Raw genomic sequence first — 20,884 nt, 5'->3', positions numbered from 1 at the left:
CTTCATCATAAAAGCTGGTATTTATATAGCACTTTAAGATATGCAAAGTACTGAACATGTCATCTCATTGGATATTTAAAACAATCTTTTTTTTTCAACTCTTACTTTTTTTTTAAACCCTTATCCTCCATCTTGGAATCAATACTGTGTATTGGCTCCAAGGCAGAAGAACAGTAAGAGCTAGGCAATGGGGACTAAGTGACTTGCCCAGAGTCACACAGCTGGGAAGTGTCTGAGGGCAGCTTTGAACCCAGGACCTCCCATCTCTAGGCTTGGCTCTCAATCCACTGAGCTACCCAGCTGCCCCAGACTCTTATTTTTTAAAAATTGACTTACCCACTGTCACACAGGAAGCGTCTGAGGCCACATTTGAACCCAGATCCTCACTCCAAATTTAGGAGTCTATCCCACTCACTCTACTGCCAGCTTATCTGACCATAGAATGAGAATCAGGAGTCAAAATTTTATCTTAGATCCCTAGCCTTACACGAATCAGCAACCCATAAACAATCAAGAAAATGGTTTTGTTCTGAATCATCTGGGTCTCATTTAAGTCCTACCACTTTTGATGCCATTTTCATTCCTTATTTCGCTCACTTTAAAAAAATGGAGATAGTGTGTCTGTGCTGGATATGGAATTTTCTTTTTGCTGGTTTCACTCTGTACTAACGTGTATAGATTTTTCCATGGTTTTTTTTTCTTTCTTCTTTCTATTTATTACCTTTTAAAATAGTATCATAATGTTTCATTATACTAACATAATTTATGTAGCTGCTTTTCCACTTTTACATAAAAGTGGTTTCTAATTTTTTGCAATTAGAAATAGAATATGAATATTTTTGTACAAATAATTTTTCTCACCTTTTTTTTTCAGGAAAAGTTGTAATATTAAAATTAATATGTTGAAAAACGTATCGCCATGACCCCAGTTTCTTTAGCCAATCTTCATATGGCACGGACTCAGCCTCTTTACCAGCCTGAGCTCTTTCCTTGGGACATGATAGAGCTCATCAACGTCCTTCCAAAAGTAAGTTATCCAGAATGGAATACCTAGCTGTGGCCGAGCAGAGCAGAGGAGAGCGAGGCTATCTTCTTGCTCCTACTAGATTTTCTTGTTCTGAAGCTTAAGGATACCGTCTCAGTTTGGGGGCTGACCAGTGACAATATTTACACACTTTAAGGTTATGGACTATTAACAAATCCTTGAACTTTTTCACAGGAGTCTAGCCACATTCAGAAGCTTACCCCTGTAACACCACCAATAATCTGGTCTTTTTCCGGGTATATGCCGATTGTCTGGGCCGGCGGTTCTGCTGGGCCTCCAGGGCACTGGTTAGGTACTTTTGGAAGTGGGCAGTACTGAAACATTCAGAGGTGTCCATGGTTTGCCTATACACCATCCACCTAGAAACAACACAAATCAACTCAGTCCTAGGGTGATTTTTCTCCTATTGCTGTTGTGGTTTAGATAACTTCTCTCAATTGTTCTGCGTATGCCAGCCGTTTGCCAAATAGATAGCTGCTCTGTGTGTGCCCTACACCCCGGGCTCTAGCAACTCCTTTAGCATGCAGCCCGGTGCTCCCTCTTCTGAGGGACGGACTACAAAGATCCCTTGGCCCACTATTTCCCATTTCCATGATGGCCACGGCTGCTCTTTATTTCCTCCTCCAACAAGGGCACGGCAGACAAAGGACTCTCCCGATGCCCGTGTCTGCCTGGGCCAGGACACGGCCAAGGTGGCCCCTCACCAGAACAAGACCTGCTAAGTCCTTTTAGCCCAATGCCAGGTCACAGTTAGCCATACCAACCTTCCATACTCCCTGTGCAGAGTGACCAGGAAAGCACAGAGGTCACTGGCATGACAGCCTGGCAGCCCCGAGACAATACTGATGATCACCTAGGGGAAGGAAAAGATATTCCACAAATAAGTAAGGACTGAGTGAAAATACTATATGAAGGTGGGGACCAAATTCAAATTGGATAGGGATGGAAGCACTCTATAAATCTTAGAAGGCAGCTGGGTGGTACAATGGACAGAGCTCAGGACTTGAAGTCAAAAAGACCTGGGTTAAATTTTGCCTGGGACACTTGTTTGTGTGACACTGAGCAATTTATTTAATCTCTTTTGGTCTCAGTTTCCTCCTCTGTAATATAGGCATAATTGTACCTACTTCAAAGAGTTGTTGGTGAGGATCAAATAAATTTACAAACCTAAAGCCCTATCTAAATGTTAATTAATGTTATTATTTGTTACTAATAAAGTGAATTTCTGTTATTTGCTAAGACATGACCATTAACTTTATGGAAATGACACTTTTTTAGGGGAACAAATCGGGATCAAATAATTATAATAAATATTTTTGTATGACAAGCACATTACAAAGCTGTAAAAAAATTAGCTATTTAAGGTTCAAGGTAGAAAGTCATTACAGTTTAGGAGCATAAAGAGAGGAGGAGATGGTATTTGAGTTGAGATTTAAAGGATGGGTCGTCATTCATTGGGTGAAGAGGGAGGAATAGGACTCTGAGGAACAGGGAACATTGGGGCCAAAAATATGAAAGTAAGAGAACACAGGGGAGTTCAGGGGCAGTTAGCCCTAGATGACATGAACATAGAAGGCACAGAAAGGAATAAAATAAGATCTAAGGCTGGAAACATAGGGTAAAATCCCATATTGAAGACTGAAGATTGGAGAGGAAGCCAGACAAAACAATTTTGAAATTTACTTGGGAGACAATTAGGGAGCTACTAAAATTTCTGAGCCCAGGAAGGATGTGGCCAGATCTATGTATGAGAAAGATTATTTAGTGGCAGTATGAAGGACAGAGGTGGAAAGACCTGTTACTGTGGGGACTAGTCACTAGGTGGTTCAGTGGACAGAGCACTGGGCATGGAGTCAGGAAGTCAAGTTCAACTCTGGCTTCAGACACCTACTAGCTGTGTGACCCTGGGTAAATCACTTAATCTCTGGATGTCTTAATCCACTGGAAAAGGAAATGACAAACCACTTCAGTATATTTGCCAAAAAAATTGAATGGATGGTATGATCCATGAGGTAATGAAGAGCTGGATACAACTGTGGTAGAGCTGAGAAGAGAGTGGGGATGGACATGGGAAATGATACAGGGATGGGAGTGAAGGACTTGATGACTGGCTAAGGAAAGGTAACAAAAAGGACATCAACGGCAACACTAGTTTTATAGACTTATGGGTGTGAGAAACAGGAGGAATGGTGTAGCCTTGGGCAAAACTATGAAAAACAGGGTTTGGTTTTGGCTTGCTGAATATGAAGGGCTAAGGGAAAGATAGCAACAGATCAGAGTTAGAGAGATTTGGGAACTGGCTACACAGAGGTGGTTGTTGAGACCACAAGGGTCAAGGAGAGAGAGAATGCAGAGAAAAGGGAATTTGTATAATTCAATTATGGCTTTAGAGAAAGCATACAGGACAGTTAATCCAGCCAACCTTCTATCTGCTTCCCTTCTGCCTCTGAGAATCCCATTTCCTTCAAGGATCAGTTCAGGAATCAACTTCTTTGTGAAGCTTCTCCTGACTCCCCACATTATTGGTGGTTTTTTCCCTTCTATTTTTTTTCTTTCTATTTACTTATCTGTGTGTGTTTTTTATTCCCTGGGAGACTGTGAGCTCCTCAACAGCAGGAACTTCTTGTGGCTCAGTCTGTGTTTCCAGAACCCAGCAGAGGGCCTTGTACCCAAGGAGGGGCTTAATAAATGGCCACTAAATTGGACTAAATTCATTGGAAGAGGAAGGGAAAGAGAAAACACATGCACATATTTTTCTTTCCTAAATAAATTAAAATGAATGATGCTGGGTTGTGATAAACTAAAAATCTCTATGAACAATGTTGCTTTAAAATCACAAAAGCCCAATTCAACTCTGCTCCCTGCCCACGTGCCAATGCCAAGCTTTAGGAGGCCTAGTTCTCAGGACCAATGTCAGCCCAAGGGAAAATTGGAGAGTCCCTTCTCCTCCTCCTCCTCCTCTCCATCCACCCTGTAGGGAATCTTCAGGTCACCTGATAGTTATCTAGTATAGTGTTTTCCAATGTTATTCAATAAATGCTGATTAGGAATCTATGACATGCAAAGTTCTGTATCAGGTGCTGGAGAAATAAAGACACTGATGGAAAAGTGTTTCCTGACCTGGGTCTTCCCTGTGCCACTGCACCTACAGCAACCCTCTATGGGACAATCTACAAAAGTGACTTGTCCCACTTCCCATTTTCCCAAAGTTCTCGTCTCAACTAGCTGTGGGTTTCCAGATTTTACTGGAAAGAGTCCAGTAAAAATTTACCCTAAGGTATTAGTCAGATCCAAGGGACTGAAGTACATTGGAAAGTCCAATGAGTGAATTAAGGAAGACATGATCCTTGGGAAAAGGGTATTTCTTTTTTGCTCTAGCTGATCCTGCAGCAGGTGCTAGGAAACTTAGGCTCTGCTTTATTTGGTAAACCAAGGCATGCTCTGTCAGCTCCAGACAAACCATCTGTCCCTGGGAGAAAGGGGCTGAGGAGAGAAGGGCCCATGGCCTTAGGTGAGTGCTGTGTCATGGGAGGGGGCCCACTGTTCCCTAATCCTCCTTAGGATCAGCCACTAGGGCCAAGGGAGACTTGTACACATTGTCCAAAGGCGGTTTCAGATGTACAATGACATCAGGCTCTGAGGGGGTGTCTCCTTATGAAAGGGATCTTCCCCAGGATTTTCTTTGTTAAACACTAAAGGGCCCAAAAGGATTGGATCAGGGAGGCCTTCCCTGGCTTTGGCCCCACCCTGCCCATTCCCAGGCTGCTGAATTAGCTCTGCTACCTTTTCATTTTCCACTTTCTGAGCAGGCCTGATTTCACCTTGCTGCAGGAGATCAGGAAAATGGGACCTCATTATTGGCTCCTGGCTGATACTGCAGATGGCAAAATGCTGGAGAAACCTGGAAGAACAAATCTGATGTTATTACCTTCCAATCTCCAAGACAACCTGAATGTGTCTATTCAAGTAGGAAACTCTAGACTTGCCTGCTGTAAAACAAACCCCAGGGTGCTTTCCTCTGGAGAATCAAATTGTCCCCAGTGTGACACAACAGCCTTGGCTCAAAGGGGAGCTGAGAAAGCACCAGGAGCTCAACCTCCATGCCAACCATAGACTTCACTTTCTGTCACTCCCAAAAATAACATACAGAAAATTCTATAAACAATCCACAAACAGGAAACCCTCGGGCTTACCAGTCCAGATCTGGGAGACGAGAACTCAAGAGTTTTAGCTGACTCTCTCTTTCCCCAACAGGATAGGACTGAGCATTAAAGAGTTTTTGCACATTGGAGTATCTGAAATAAGAAATATTGGTACATTTAAGTGCTGTGTACCTGGAGTTAATGTTGCTTATAATCAATGTCTTGAAATTCTTTCAAGAAAGTCATACAATGTTTTCATTTTCTAAAAAACTGTTGTTTCTAACACCAATAAAATGCAGAATGAATTTAAGATTACTAAGGGTTGCCTAAAGGTAATACTACAGAGCTTTCCTATTGTCTACTTTTCTGGCATGTGGCACCTGGCTGTGTCACTGCTGGTAGCCCATGAGGGAGGGAGGGACTATATTAAGTAGTGAAAGCTTGTGTGAGACAGTGGCCCCTCCAGGGTGATTTCCAGTGCCTCTTCTCCCAAGAGTTGTGGATAATAGAGTACTTAGCATATAAAGGGTCCCAGCAGATATAGCTGCCAGTACTGCTCCTTTCAAAGTCCTACGAAGCCATGAACAAGAGCTGGGCAGAGTTGAAGACCCTTCATTACAGGGCTTACATCACTTAGCAATTATAGTCAGGAGAAGAAGCCCCAAAACTAAGAGCAGCAACTTACAATTTTTTTTGTTCTTTAGATAATCCGTCTTCCTGGATCACTTTTAAAACCAGTTCTGAGTTAGCTGAGTGTTGCCAGGGAGAGAAGACCTAAAAAACAGAATCCATGTGAAGAGCATTTAAAACCCAACAATAGGATGTAGAAACCACATGGGGATTTGGTTGTTGTTGAAAATCTAAACTGTCAGCTCAAAGCAAAACCACAAAAACAAACACTCTTTCCTTTGAATGGGGTCTAGACACACATCTCTCCAAACAAGCAGCACCATTCTCTGAGTCCCTGATTTTGAGGTGTTTACTATTGACAGAGGCAATACAGATACAGCAAGAGGTGAGGGGAGGGAAGAAAAGGAGAGACAGAGACAGAAGGGGGTGGAGAGAGGAAGAGAGAGACAGAGACAGAGAGAGACAGAGAGAGAGAGAGAGAGAGAGAGAGAGAGAGAGAGAGAGAGAGAGAGAGAGAGAGAGAGAGAGAGAAAGGGAGGGAGGGAGAGACACAGAGAGACAGAGAAGAGACAGAGAGACAGAGACAGAGAGAGACAGAGAGAGAGAGAGAACGAGCATACGTTTTTTTCCATCATAACAATAATTTTCCCTGGAGCATGTAATAAACAAGACTCATGTCTCTCTGTCTGAAGTATCAGATGCAGCCTCCTAGGAGGCAGGGCAATAAAGGAAAACTCTGGACATATTGTTAGACTCATTCCTAAGCCTCTCGTTTAGGTCCATACCCTCAATAAATAGGCAAGGGAAGAAAGGCAAGACAGAAAAAGAGTTAGAAGGAAAAAACAGTCTAGGGTCATCCTTGAAGCCTTCAGGGCTCTGGGTATTCTCACAGGTTTGATTAGGAAAGACATACTTTTGCAAAACCTTAAGTGGAGGGAGAAGCAGCCTCTCTCTCAATTTCCACAGCCTTCCCCATGGAAATAAACAGAGTCCTCACCAGGTCTGAGAGAGTTGTTGGGAGAGAAGCACTTTGTAGCCCCAAAGCCCCCACTAGGATAAATGTTATAAATGTTAGCTACCCTTACTCCAACATACTTCATGTGTTTCTATGTCCCTCTACACTGATTACTTCATTCAACAGCTCCTTCTTAAACTCTGATGCAGCAGGCGCCAGGTTGGCCCTACCACATGGCAGCTCTCTTGCCTTGTCATGATCATGATCAGTGCCCAAAAGAACACTGCATACAGTTGGACCCTAATGGGCTACTTTTAGAAAAGTAGAAGAAAAGATAGAGTCAGCAGTTTCCTCAGGAAGGATGGCTTTTTCCCAGTAGGCTGGAGATCATAAAGTAGGGAAAACAAGGAAGTAAGAACAAAATGAGAATCAGGAAATCTGGGCTTGAATGTGGGCCATTAAAACTCAGTCTACACTTGGCTGCAAGACACTTCCCACTCTGGGCCCTGTGCCCATGTAGAATATGAGGGATGAATTAGATGATCTCTAACAATTTCTTCCAACTCTGAAATTCTTTCATCCTAAAGAATTTTAGTTCAAGCCAGTCAAGGTTAGGTCTATTAGGTTGAAGAGTTACCTAGGGGATATTCTAGAAGCATCGAGAATCATGGGACACAGCAGAGCTGGGAGTAGAGATAATGGCCACTGGCCACAGTCCTCATGGCAAAGGGAGAGCTGTTGTCCTGGCAGAGAGAAGACAGCCTTAAAAATGAGGACTGCACTGATATCTTGAGAAGAAATAGAGAATAATGGAGAGTTGAAGGACAGGGGATTGACATGGGGTCATTGTGCAAGAGAAAGGGGATCACACAATTATCTCAGGATTTGTCTGGAAACAAAACATCAAACAGGGAAGGACCATGGAGAGTGAAAAGTAGGAAGAATAAGAACTTCCAAAGATCTTACAGATATGATCTTACTTAATCTTTAGAATGAACCTGTGAGGTGGGCCAGGCAAGTGTCAGGTCTATTCTACAGATGAGGAAATTGTGTTGGAGAAAATGACAAAGTAAACTGGTGGAAGTCATTTTGCTTTCAAGTTGTGGAACCAAGACTGGACTCCAAATACTACTCTTCCCACCATCCTGCTGACCAAAAGAGCTGGCCCTCAGGGAGAAGAGGAAGGGAAGCAGTGTTGGGAAATAAATGACCAGACTGAATGAATTTGGCAGATTCCAGTCTCTTCTCCTCCCTGAGAAAGGACAAAGCCCCCAGCTCAGCCTAGGCTCATACAGATCAAAATGCATGCTTCAAAACAAACAAATAAAACAAAAATGCATGCTTCGTTAATTATTCAAACATTGATTAAGGACCTACTATGCATCTGACCTTACCAGAGACCCTGGGGACACAAAGAGAAAGGGAACAAATTACCCCTGCCCTGAAGGAGTTCGTTATTTTAACAGGGCAGACAATGCAAAACACATGAAGTAAATAATAAGGTTTGCAAAGTGCTTTACAAATACTATTTCATTTTATCTTCACAACAACCTTCGTTGGAAGATGTTATTATTATTCCCATATTATAGATGAGAAAACTGAAGCAGACAGAGGTGAAGTGACTTGTCCAGGGTCTCACAGTTAGTAAGTGCCTGAGGCCAAATTTGAACTCGGGTCTTCCTGATTCCAGGTGCAGCATTCCAACCATTGTACAACCTAGCTAAGGGGTCTCTGATAGCCTTCTTACAAAAAAGAATTACTTGAGTTGAATCTTGAAGAAGACTAGGAATTCTGGGAGGGGAAGGTGAGGAGGGAGAGTATCCCAGCCATGAGATGGGGGCACAGCCAAGGCAAAAGCAGAGAGACAATCCCAGAGTGTCCTATGGAAGGACAAGCAAGTAAGCCAGTACGGCTGGAACCCTGTGTGTGTAGGGGAAGTAACAAATAAGAAGCCTGGTGTAAAAATAAATGGGAGACTGAAAAACTAATATAGCAATGGATTTGATTATTGATTATAAACTGATTTCAGATACTCTCCTTGCTGCACTCACAAAGTATCCTCAGTTTATATCAGTGAAGTGAAGTTCATAAATGAACTCTCTTCAGGGCCAGACGTAAGGACGCTAAAGAGACTCTGGTTATAAAAAATAAAATATTTATTGAAATATATAAGGATAAAAAAGGATTTCTAATTAAGGGATTATAACTCCGCTTAAATAAAACTCCCTGGTTCTGCAAGGAACTCCTTCTCCTGTTTTTCACAGGCTACACTAATCCTTCCTGATCTGACTAGCCCAAATTTTCCCTATTCTACAATAAACTAACAGTATTATCTTTATAATTTTAATTCATCTCCATATTATAAAAATAACAAAGGCTAGCTGGTTGGGTCTCAACAAGAATCAAGTTAGGACTCTGAGACTTAGCAGACTCAGAGTCCAAACCAAAGACCAGGTCTTTCTTTGGTCTTCTCAGAGTTAAACAATCTATAAAGATGATAATAGTCAATAGTGTTTCCCAAGTTGGAAAAAGAAAACACTTAACTCCTTCAGGTCTTTACCTCAAACAGTGACAGAGAGGCAAAGATGTTATCTCCTCAAAGCCCTCAGAATTAGAGTCTCTATGTATGACTCTGCCAACTGCCAGAGACCAACTGGCACACCCAGAGAGAGTAACTGTCACAGGAAAACCGTTAAACTGTCAACATTTGAAATTGACACTGTCCTAGATCGGCTTCAAACTCCTATTCTTTCCAATTCTTTGCTGGCTAGCTTCTCTACTTCTTATCTCTACACTAATATAACAAGACCCAATTTCTAATACCGTCCTTATACTGGACAGAGAGGATGGGGTGAGATGGTAAAAAGCTCCAAATGCAGATCCGAGGTGTTTCTGCTTGATCCTCAGGACATTAGTGAGTCAGTGGGCCTGACCGAGTAGGAGGGTGACAGTCAGACGCAGGCTTAGGAAAATCACTTTGGCAGCAGTGTGAAAGGAGAGTAGGGAATCACTTCAGGCAGGGAGACCAATTAGGAAGTACAATTGTCATAATAAGCAAAACAACGATGACAGTAGGCAGCATTTAAACGGCGTGTGGTGGTGGTGGGGCATTTAAAAAATTATGATGCCAATCACTTCCAGAAAGGCAAGCCTCTAAGACACCTTGGCAAGTCAAGTGGCTCTTAGAGCTGGGAGGGCAGAAGGGCTCAACCCTGCAAAATTAGGACAGAGTGCTAAAAAAAAGAAGCTGATTTTTGGCTGACTTTCCCTAGAGTCAGGGTATATTCCTGGTACTATTAGCTCTTTAAAACTGAGGGGGTGGGGTAGAGAGAATTGATAAAGCTAGCTAGGTTTCAACTTACTCCAACCTTACTCAGTTTGATCCACTTTCAGATAAAATCTCTTGCATGCCAGCTCATACGTGTGTGTGCGCGCGTGCGCGAACGCACGGACCATTCTTTTACTCTTGCTTTCTGGTGTGACTGAGGAGGAGCCTTCCTCAAAGCTCTGTTTCTAGCAATCAAACTTTGAGGAAGAGCTAGTTTGGTGCCACCATTCATATGGGTACACAAGCTAGCATCAGAGCTACTGCTTCAACTTCCCAAAACCCAGGAAAAATCAGAACACTCCTAGAGAAAGGAAGTCTTTCCCAATCCCTCCAGAAATTGGCAAGTATATACTTAACAGTTCTTGGGCTATCTGCCTCTTTCCCCCATAGAGTGTTAGCTCCTTGAGGGCAGACTTTTTTGTGGTTTCATCTTTTTACCTTCTGTCCCCAAGCACATATGAGGCAGATGCTCTTACATGCTTATTGAATTAGGTCGAGTATATAGGAAGTGTCTCTGAAAGGTGTTGAAGCTCCACCAGCCACATCTTAATCCACCTCAAACACTATGTGTGAGGAGGAAGCAACTTGACCTTTCTTTTCCTGTAATAGCTTCAAGATCTTTCAACTCTTTTCTCGTCTTTTTTTCCCTTTCCAAAATAATCCCACAGAAGGAAGACCTTACTCCCTTTGTGAGCAATTGTGTCTCTCCAAAGCGCTATTTCTGAGGCTTAGTATCTCTTTATAACGTTCTTAGCTGTGGGGCTTCTTGGAATGGATGTCTCTCTGCCTAGACTGTTGGTGAGGTCTCTGAACGTAGGAAATTGGCATCCAAGAACACTATTATGGACACTGGATTTTTTCCCCTACTTGGTCCGTAACCATTCCTTATTCAACTGTGACAAAAATTCTTTGCCAATCCAACTTCACCATTTAAAAAAAACATGGTAAAGCACTCAGACTTCCATCTGTCAAGCCTGGTCCACTTTCCCAAGATTCCTATCTGAAGAAAGACCAACCTTAGGCCACCATCTCAGGAACTGCCAAAAAAGTCGTATCATGGAGTTAGCTGGACAACAGGCAGGAATAGTAAGGTAAGTCGGGGTCAACAATGAACTATGCTGAGAAAACTAGAAAACAGGCAAAAGATTGTGAAACCTTTTCCTTAAGCACCTTTCAAAGCCCTTCTTTCTAGCAGCCTTGGTATAGCTTTAGGGAAGAGGAGACAACTAGCCATGAAACTAGTCAAATGGACAGGAAGTATATTCAAGCATCAAGGATAACATCTGTTTTCTAAAACTGTCATGAACGAACTAGAATAGACCACAAATAAGTATTCCAACAACTACAGGATTTATAAGGGAATTAATAAATAAGCAACCACTAGGAGCTAGGGATATCTACAAAATGAAGAAGATTTTTCTCACACAAAAGATTAGGAGAGTCAGGTGCAGCATCGAGCCTCTCATACTGCAGGGAAGAAAGGAGCTGGTGATTAGAGGCTGTATGAGTTTGCACAGTCTAGAAACTGAGTCAAGTACTCCACTAGTTTTGTCCAAAGGCAACTAACATCTAGACTAAGGAGACAAACATCATGGCAGGATCACAAAGAATGACTTTCTCTAGATCATTAGAGAGTTTTTAATGCAACCATACACTTAAGGACGGATCTAAATTCAGGTTTAAAAAACTAGGGGTGGCCTTTTAAAAGAAGAAACAAAATTAAATATTGGTTGAGAATCTTCATAGAAACTCAACCCCACCCCCAATTATTTATATTGCTAGATTCCTAAGCCAGATATCTCTGAAATCTAACTCAAGGGAGAAGCCCTGCATGTTGACTTAATCCTAGTGATTCTTTTCTATGTAATGGTGGCCATTTTCTTATGAAATGGGCTCAAACTGCCCTCTCTCTTTGCTTCTCTCCTCTTCTCAACCAGCAGGTTAGAAGCTCAGTCCAAGCCTGGCCTCCAGTTTTTTGAGGACTGGAGCTATACACTATTTTGCTGCCTCAGTGAGGTGTTGCTAAAGGTCAATAATAGTTAGTATGAGGCCTTTGCCTAAAGCATCCATATAGCTCTTCCAATTTCATTGCTGTCTTCTCTAACGATCATCATTCTTGTTTTCCCACTGATTTTTAAATTGTTCGAAACAAACCAGCAGTAGTTTTAAAATAAAATATAAAAAACATTTACTTAAGCACTTACTCTGTGCAGAGCACTGTGCTTGTGTTTTGTCCCAAACTGGCTCAATTTTGTCAAAGAAACCTTGAAATAAGTTGGTGTTACCTCTGCGTAGAATGCTTGGTACATCTTGGATTTGGGGAAAAAGGCAATCATCAGAAAATTGCTTGATGTGTAGAATTCAACTGGAAGATAAGGATGCAAGGAACTTTTGAAGTCTATCAACAAGGCAGCAACAACACTGGTGGAGTCCTAAAAATATAAGAGAAAAAAGATTTTACTAAAAGTACTTTTGAAAAAGGAAGAGAATGTTTCCATCGATACTTGGGTTGCCCATCATCCACAAGCCAATATAAAAACCAATAATCATAATAATTTGTCAATTCTCATTTCTCCATTTAATAGACTCCTATTAAGTTATGTGCAAGGCATTGTACTGGGCCCAAAGATACAAAGGTGAAAAACAACCCAGTGCCTGGCCTCTAAGAGTTTATAGTCTACCAGGTGGTTAAAATATTCTAAGAATGAGCATAAGAGAAGGTAGAGTATGATAGGTACAAAGGAAAAATTTCAGACAAAGTGATAAAATAATATATATTTTTAATTTTGATTTTTTAAAAACTCTTACCTTCTGTCTTAGAATTGAGACTGAATATCAGTTCCAAGGCAGAAGAGTGGGAAGGGGGAGGCAGTTGGAGTTAAATAACTTCCCCAGAGTTACATAGGTATGAAGTGTCTTGAGGCCAGTTTTGAACCCAGGATCTCTCATCTCTCATCTGGCAATCTATCTAGCTGCCCCTACCTGTGTTGTCCATATGGAAAAAGGGAAATCCAAGTTAGACCTTAAGGAGAGTGACATCAATATAGAGATGGTTGTGAGGAGTTGTATCTATTCCAGGAATGGAAGACAGAATGAGTTAAGGCACAGAAATTTAAGAGGGCAGAATGTCATGGGATGGAGAGAGAATAAGGTAGTTTGGTTAGAATGGAGAGCACATGAAAGAGAGTAATAAATGTTTGGAAAGGTAGGTTATAACCAAATTATAGAAGGCTTGCGCGTAAAAAAAATTGAAAAATGAGGGGATGCCCTTCAATTGGGGAATGGCTGAACAAATTGTGGTATCTGTTGGTGATGGAATACTATTGTGCTAAAAAGGAATTATGAACTGAAAGAATTCCATCTGAACTGGAACAACTTCCAGGATATGATGTAGAGTGAAAAGAACAGAACCAGAAGAACATTGTCTTTTAATGCCCTTTGAGCATAGTTCCAAATTGCCTTCCAGAATGGTTGAATCAATTCTATACCAAGATAAATTCAGAATGGGTGAATGACTTATGTATAGAGAAGAAACTATAAGTAAATTAGGTGAACATAGAATAGTTTACTTGTCAGATCTATGAGAAAGGAAAGATTTTAAGGCCAAGCAAGAGATAGAGAATATTACAAAATGTAAAATGAATAATTTTGATTACATTAAATTAAAAAGGTTTTGTACAAACAAAACCAATACAACCAAAATTAGAAGGGAAGCAACAAATTGGGAAAAAAACCTTTATAACAAAAGCCTCTGACAAAGGTCTAATTATTCAAATTTATAAGGAGCTAAATCAATTGTACAAAAAATCAAGCCATTCTCTAATTGATAAACGGGCAAGGGACATGAATAGGCAATTTTCAGATAAAGAAATCAAAACTATTAATAAGCACATGAAAAAGTGTTCTAAATCTCTTATAATCAGAGAAATGCAAATCAAAACAACTCTGAAGTACCATCTCATACCTAACAGATTGGCTAACATGACAGCAAAGGAAAGTAATGAATGTTGGAGGGGATGTAGCAAAATTGGGATATTAATGCACTGCTGGTGGAATTGTGAATTGATCCAACCATTCTGGAAGGCAATTTGGAACTATGCCTAAAGGGCATTAAAAGACTGCCTGTCCTTTGATCTAGTCATACGGCTGTTGGGTTTGTACCCCAAAGAGATAATAAGGAAAAAGACTTGTACAAAAATATTTATAGCCTCACTCTTTGTGGTGGCAAAAAATTGGAAAATGAGGGGATGCCCTTCAATTGGGGAATGGCTGAACAAATTGTGGTATCTGTTGGTGATGGAATACTATTGTGCTAAAAAGGAATAATGAACTGAAGGAATTCCATCTGAACTGGAACAACTTCCAGGAAGTGAGGCAGAGTGAAAGGAACAGAACCAGGAGAACATTGTACACAGAACTGGAACAACTTCCAGGATGTGATGTAGAGTGAAAAGAACAGAACCAGAAGAACATTGTCTTTTAATGCCCTTTAAAAGACACTGATACACTGTGGCACAATGGAATCTAATGGACTTCTCTACTAGCAGCAATGCAATGATCCAGGACAATTCTGAGAGACTCATGAGAAAGAAGCTATCCACATCCAGAGAAAGAACTGTGGGAGTAGAAACACAGAAGAGAAACAACTGCTCGATCACATGGTTCAATGGGGATATGACTGGGGATATAGACTCTAAACGATCACCCTAGTGCAAATACTAATAATGTGGAAATAGATCTTGATCAATGACACATGTAAAACCCAGTGAAATTGCTTGTGGGCTATGGGAGGGGGGTGAGAGGAAGGGAGGGAAAGAACATGATTCATATAACTATGGGAAAATATTCTAAATCAATTAATTAAATAAACTTAAAAATATAAATGAGGGTGGTTGTAGAGGATGTAGTGAGAAGGGGACAGATGTCAGAACTAAGTGGAAAAAAACTCATGGTTATGGGATGTGATGGCAACTGCAGATTTTGTTAAGGTTCAAGAATGGAAGAGAGCCATAGGAGCCAGGATTTACCAAAATAGCACTTGAGGGTATACTGAGAACTTCTGATATGATGTCTCATTTGATCCTCACAATCGCCCAGGGAGGCAGGTTTTATTATTAGCCCCAATTCACAGATAAACACACCGAAGAAGAGAGAAGCTCAATAACTTGCCAAGGGTCACTCAGCTAGCAGTATCTGAACATCAAATGCCTTTCTGCCTGCAGGTCCAGTGTGCTATCGACTACACTGTCTGGCTGCTTCACATCAGGCTTACCAGAATGCCAGGTATTCCAAATAAATCAATGACTCCCATGAGGAAAGGAAGAATGGTGGCAAAGTCAGCCACTTTCACAATCTAAATGGTCAGTGTTTTCTTCCTTCAGATGTGACAATATTCCTGTTCTAATACTGTCTACCTTTCTCCTTCTTCCTTTCTCCCCCATGAAGCTGAGAGAAAATTAGGGAAGAATCTCAGGTTTCCATAAGGGATGCCAAAAACTCTACTTTTCAAAGAAAGCCACTCCCCTACTCTACTTTGTGAAAGCAGAGAACTTGAAATTCTTCTCCCATTGATTTGTACTCATGACTCCTCCAGCATTTCTCTCAAGGAGATGAAAAGTTGTCTTTGGTTCCTCCTTCATTACCTCTTTTCTCTCATTCCCTTCCCATGCCCCATTGTGGGCCCCATTCTGGCACAGTTCTGTTCTCAGATAGTTGGCATAGTTGAAAAGCAATCTGATCAACTAATCCCTGCTAATTTATTAGCTGATATTAAGGATAGTAGCTTTCAGGCATAGTTAAATTCTAAAGGGTAGGGGCAGCTGGGTTGCTCAGTGGATTGAGAGCCAGGCCTAGAGATGGGAAGTCCTGGGTTCAAATCTGGCCTCAGACACTTCCCAGTTGTGTGACCCTGGGCAAGTCACTTAACCCCTATTGCCTAGCCCTTACTACTCTTCTGCCTTGAAACCAATACACAGTATTGATTCTAAGACGGAAGGTAAGGGTTAAAAAAAATTCTAAGGGGAGACTGAAGCTCTGATAAGTTTTCTAGACTCAAGAAATGCATCTTTATAATGACTAAAAGTACCTTCTCAGTAACTATAGTTGCATGCCCTTTTTAGACAGTCTTGGTGAGAAAAGGCTCATCCTGGTCAGTAAATCTATTTTGTTGTCATTAAAAATTCACATATGAGCACACCATTAGCTAGGTCTTCACTCTTCTTTTCTGAAAGCTAACTTGTATGAAGATAAAAAAAAAATCACTCTTTTCTATGCCTTAAGGTTGCTATTACATGACAAAGCTACCCACCGCCTTGCTCAAGCCACTCTACTTCACCCCCTGCCCTTTTCCCTTCACTGCTACTTGCCCTACACTGTTAAGAAACAATAAGACTTGACTTTAAACTTTTACTTAACACAAATAACTGGCACTAGCTCAATGCTGATAGTTAGATATCATAAAAAGCCACAGTTATATGAAAAGAGAGACTCTCTTGAATGAAACAATTCAAGGAAGGTCAGTATTAAAATAGCAATGAATTACAAAGGTTCAGTCAATGTAGCATTAATGAAAAAGAGAACAAGGATAAGGAGGGTCTCTTGGTTTTTTTTTCCTGTATTATAGTTGAAACACAATCATGCTTGTACCATCCTAACCATTTGCTTACTAAATTAAGTGACTGTGACCAAAGTCCAAGTTTTGCATGACAGAAGTGCATTCAAGTGTGGACTCCTCCAAGGAGTAAGGGGATAGGCATCTTCTCTGCCTCCCACTGGGACAGCTCCCCTGATATGGCCAATGGGAAGTTGGTTTATCTGGCCCTAATCAGCTACACTGTCCTGCATGACACCAATGGGCTCCCCAAGAACACGATGAACTCAGGTTGAACTCTGGTTTCAGTTGACCAAATATCACTACTATGTGGAGATTGCCCTGGTAATGGAGATTATTATTCAAGGTTCATGGCCAAAAGCGTTAAACATTTTCTGGAATGGAAATGCTTTTGCATATCCCTTTGTTCTAGCCTAGACCCTCCTACCCAGTAAACCAAACTATTATCCAGTATATTCACTGAGAAGAAATAATTATTTAAACAGTATTTGCCACTCAAGAATAAGCAAGTCACCTTGAGGTAATAAGAAGAGGTGGCATGTGTCAGATGGGTTAAAAACACCACTACTGTCCCCACCACCATTTTGACCACCACCTGTCCAAAGATCCAATGGAAACATCCCAGGATCTTAAATCCAAGAGCCTTGGGTAAATTTAATGCCTTTCAGACCAATAGCCCTACTTCCATCTTGCCCTCTACAGCCATCATTGAGGGGGCCACTCTTTTGAGGAGAAGGGATCTGCCCTTTTTGACCCTATTGCCAGCAAAGGGCAGATAAGGCCAAGAGCCTTGAGAATAGCAGTGGTTTCCAGAGTACAGATCTTGCTACTAGGCCTGTCTCTACAGCCATCAGAGAAGTAACTCCTGTGGAGATGTGATCTTGCTGAAAGTCCCAGCTTCCTCAGAACTAAAGACCCAAAACATAACGTTCTTATACTAAAACCATTAAAACTGCCAAGTGATTCCAATTAAGAAAGAGATGATTTTATTAGTGGAAACAACATTAAAGAAGATGCATTACCATTTGCTTTGCTGCTTCCCCTAAGAACCACAGAACCTTTCATATGATTGTAGTTGAACCGTTTTATATGTGTTGTCTCCCCCATTAGAATGTGAACTCTGTGAGGGGAAGGACTGGCCCTGCTTTTCTATTTATGTCCCTAGCACTTAGCACCATGCTTTGTTTTGCATATATTAGATGTCTAATTACCTTTCCCCTATCATTTCTAAAGTCTCTTCTACTTGTTTATAAATCTCTATTTTTAGAATTCTTTCCCAAAGAGAAATGTTTCTATTCTGTGCCCTATAGCATCATTCTTCTACAGTTTAGAAGAGCATAGAATCTTTGAATCCATGTCTAAAACATGCCACTAATTTTCTCCATCCCATTTCCAGTGAGCCATCTTTTTTCTTTTTTGAATTATGAATTTAACTAAGACCAAATAAGAACTAAGACCTAAGTAGAAGAGAAAAAGATCACATGTGAAACTGCAAAATCACATCATGACCATCTCACTTTTAGTTTTTCAGCATAATAAATTCAATGTGTTATTTTCAAAGTTTTGCTAGTTTTTGTTCTCTTCCATGAATTAAAAATACTTCAATGAGTTTCTCTTCTTTTTTTCTTCTCATCCCATTTTGATAGGCCCATTGATAACCACTCTTTCCCTCTACAACATCTCCTAGAGCAGTGATGGTGAACCTATGGCATATATGCCAAAGATGGCATTTAGAGTACTCTCTGTGGGCACTCAGTCACTTCACCCCACCCTCAGTTCATTACTAGAAAGGCAGAGGGACTTGGGTGGAGCTGCTCCCCTCCCCCTCTCCATCGTGCCTGACATTTTTCACATCCCCTGCCCCTCTGTTCAGCAGCACAATGGGAGCCCTTCCTCCCTCCCCTGTGGGGGAAGGGGGAGCAAGGCATACCCAGCATGTGAGGGAGGAGGGGCTCGGCATTCTGTCTCTAAAAGGTTTACCATCACCACTCTAGAGAAATTGGAAAACAAATGTTTTGTATCAGATCTGCATAGCCAAGAAGCACAAATGCCCATCCTCTCCATGCCCACAAACCTACATGTTACAGAATATCACCTTGACTTCATTACTTCTCTATCAGAAAGTCAAATCTTTTTCAATAGTACTTCAGAATGGTCAATCACTGCACTGATCAGAGTTCTTTCAAAGGTGTTTCTCTTTACATTGTTGTTATTATATAAATTATTTTCCACCTCTGCCCATTTCACCCTAAATCAGTTCATTCAGGTCTTCCCAGATTTCTCTGAAATTTTTCCTTTCATCATTTCTAATGGTACCATATTGGAATGCATTCCTATTCAGGACAACTAGGAAATGCAATAGAGTGTTGGCCCTGGAGTCGTATCAGAAAGACCCGAGTTTGAATCTGGTCTCAGACAGTTATTAGCTATGTGTCCCTGGGCAAATCACTTGACCTCTGTTTATCTCAATCTCCTAATATGGGGATAATAATAGCATCCATCTCCCAGACTTGTAAGAATCAAATTATATAACATTTGTAAAGCATGTTGAAAATTCTTAAGTGTAATGTAAATACTAGTTATTACAAACAACAATTTGTTCAGTTCCACTTTAATTGGACTTAGTTTGAACACAAAAAGAACTGCTTTCAATATTTTTGTACATATGGATCTTTTCCCTCTTTCTCTGATATGTCTGTGGGTACAGACCTATTAACAATTGGTATTATTGGATCAAAGTATATGCAGTTTGTTGAGTCTAGACCTGAATTGCTTTCCAGGATGGCAGGTCTAAGTCATAGATCCATTAAGAGTATATTAGTTGGGTGGGGGCAGCTGGGTAGCTCAGTGGATTGAGAACCCGGCCTAGAGATGGGAGGTCCTAGGTTCAAATCTGGCCTCAGACACTTCCCAGCTGGGTGACCCTGGGCAAGTCACTTGACCCCCATTGCCTAGCCCTTACCACTCTTCTGCCTTGGAGCCAATTCACAGTATTGACTCCAACCAAGACAGAAGGTAAGGATTAAAAAAATAGAGTGCATTACTGTATCTGTTTCCCCACAACCCCTTCTACAATGTAATTTTCCTTAGGGTTTTTTTTTTCACTTTTACAATCTGATGGATATGAAGTAGAAGTTCAGATGTATATAAACTTACATTCCTCTGATTAGTAATTTGAAGCAATTTTTCAAATGATTACTGCTAGCTTGGATGCCTTCTTTTAAAAATAGCTTGTTTCTATCCTATAGGATAAACAAATGCTATAATAAAAATGATGAAAATGCAGTTCTAGAACGAGTGAAACACTTACCCCATCATAGAAGTATATGGAATTCATGTGATTCTTAGGGATGGTGATACTTCCATAATGATGATGGGAAAACAAAAGGCCATCTGAAAAGAAGTAAACTTTTCCTGAAAGAAAGAGACAACCCATTAGAGCTGGTTTTCCCATGTCTCAGGACATGCAATGCTGCTGACAGACCCAGTCCAGTGCTAGTATCCTCCTTAACATGAATTATATTTCTCATTTCTGCTTACAACTTTAGAGTTTGCAAAACTTAATTAATTTTCTCAGTTGAGAGAACAATAACCCTGAGGAAAAGACAGAACAGAAATTATTAGCCTCATTTCACAGGTGAGGGAACTATGGCTCAGAGAGGTTGTGACTTCATCAGAGTCATAGAGCTATGAAATGGGAGCATCAGGACTCAAATCAAGTCTTGTGCCTACAAGTATAAAAGTCTTTCTACTATATACCATGACTCCAAGAGGGAAAGAATAAGCATTTATTAAGTACCTAATGTGTGCTGAGCACTTTACAAAGATTATACCATTTGATAATGGAGCACTTTAGCCCCGTTAGCTTCAAGGATATATTTAAAGTAACAATCTGCATTTAGTACTATATTGCACCCTATACATTTCCAAGGTTCCTAGATTCCCTGTCTTCTTATAGCCAGAGAGACATGGCAACATAAATCTAAGAGACAGACAACAGAACAGAAATGAACAATGTTGATGACAGTAAATGAGGAAGACATTTTTGTTTCCTAGTGCAAGGACAAGAGAAATTGTTCTTCCTTATAGGGGGCTCTTTTGGCCCGAATTTTGGCCCAGACTTTGTGGTTTCTCTTTGTGAATTTCTGGGCAATAACTGAATTTTGTGCATATG

General features: G+C 40.8%; 1 protein-coding gene across 4 annotated transcripts in view; it reads right to left on the bottom strand.

Moving 5' to 3' along the window:
• Positions 1 to 20,884, bottom strand: part of DNAAF9 (dynein axonemal assembly factor 9) — a 169,263-nt gene that overhangs the window by 47,947 nt on the left and 100,432 nt on the right. For all 4 annotated transcript variants that reach the window (XM_007497284.3, XM_056802255.1, XM_056802257.1 and 1 more), the window contains 7 exons: positions 20,021 to 20,124; positions 12,386 to 12,532; positions 5,873 to 5,961; positions 5,239 to 5,340; positions 4,829 to 4,946; positions 1,810 to 1,898; positions 1,246 to 1,404 (listed from right to left, as the gene is read on the bottom strand). In XM_007497284.3, the coding sequence (XP_007497346.2) occupies positions 1,246 to 1,404; positions 1,810 to 1,898; positions 4,829 to 4,946; positions 5,239 to 5,340; positions 5,873 to 5,961; positions 12,386 to 12,532; positions 20,021 to 20,124 (808 nt within the window). The remainder of the gene's footprint in view (positions 1 to 1,245; positions 1,405 to 1,809; positions 1,899 to 4,828; positions 4,947 to 5,238; positions 5,341 to 5,872; positions 5,962 to 12,385; positions 12,533 to 20,020; positions 20,125 to 20,884) is intronic.

The sequence above is a fragment of the Monodelphis domestica genome, chromosome 6, assembly GCF_027887165.1.
Source record: "Monodelphis domestica isolate mMonDom1 chromosome 6, mMonDom1.pri, whole genome shotgun sequence".
NCBI classification, from domain to species: Eukaryota; Metazoa; Chordata; class Mammalia; order Didelphimorphia; family Didelphidae; genus Monodelphis; species Monodelphis domestica.
This window is presented reverse-complemented; position numbering and strand designations above follow the sequence as displayed.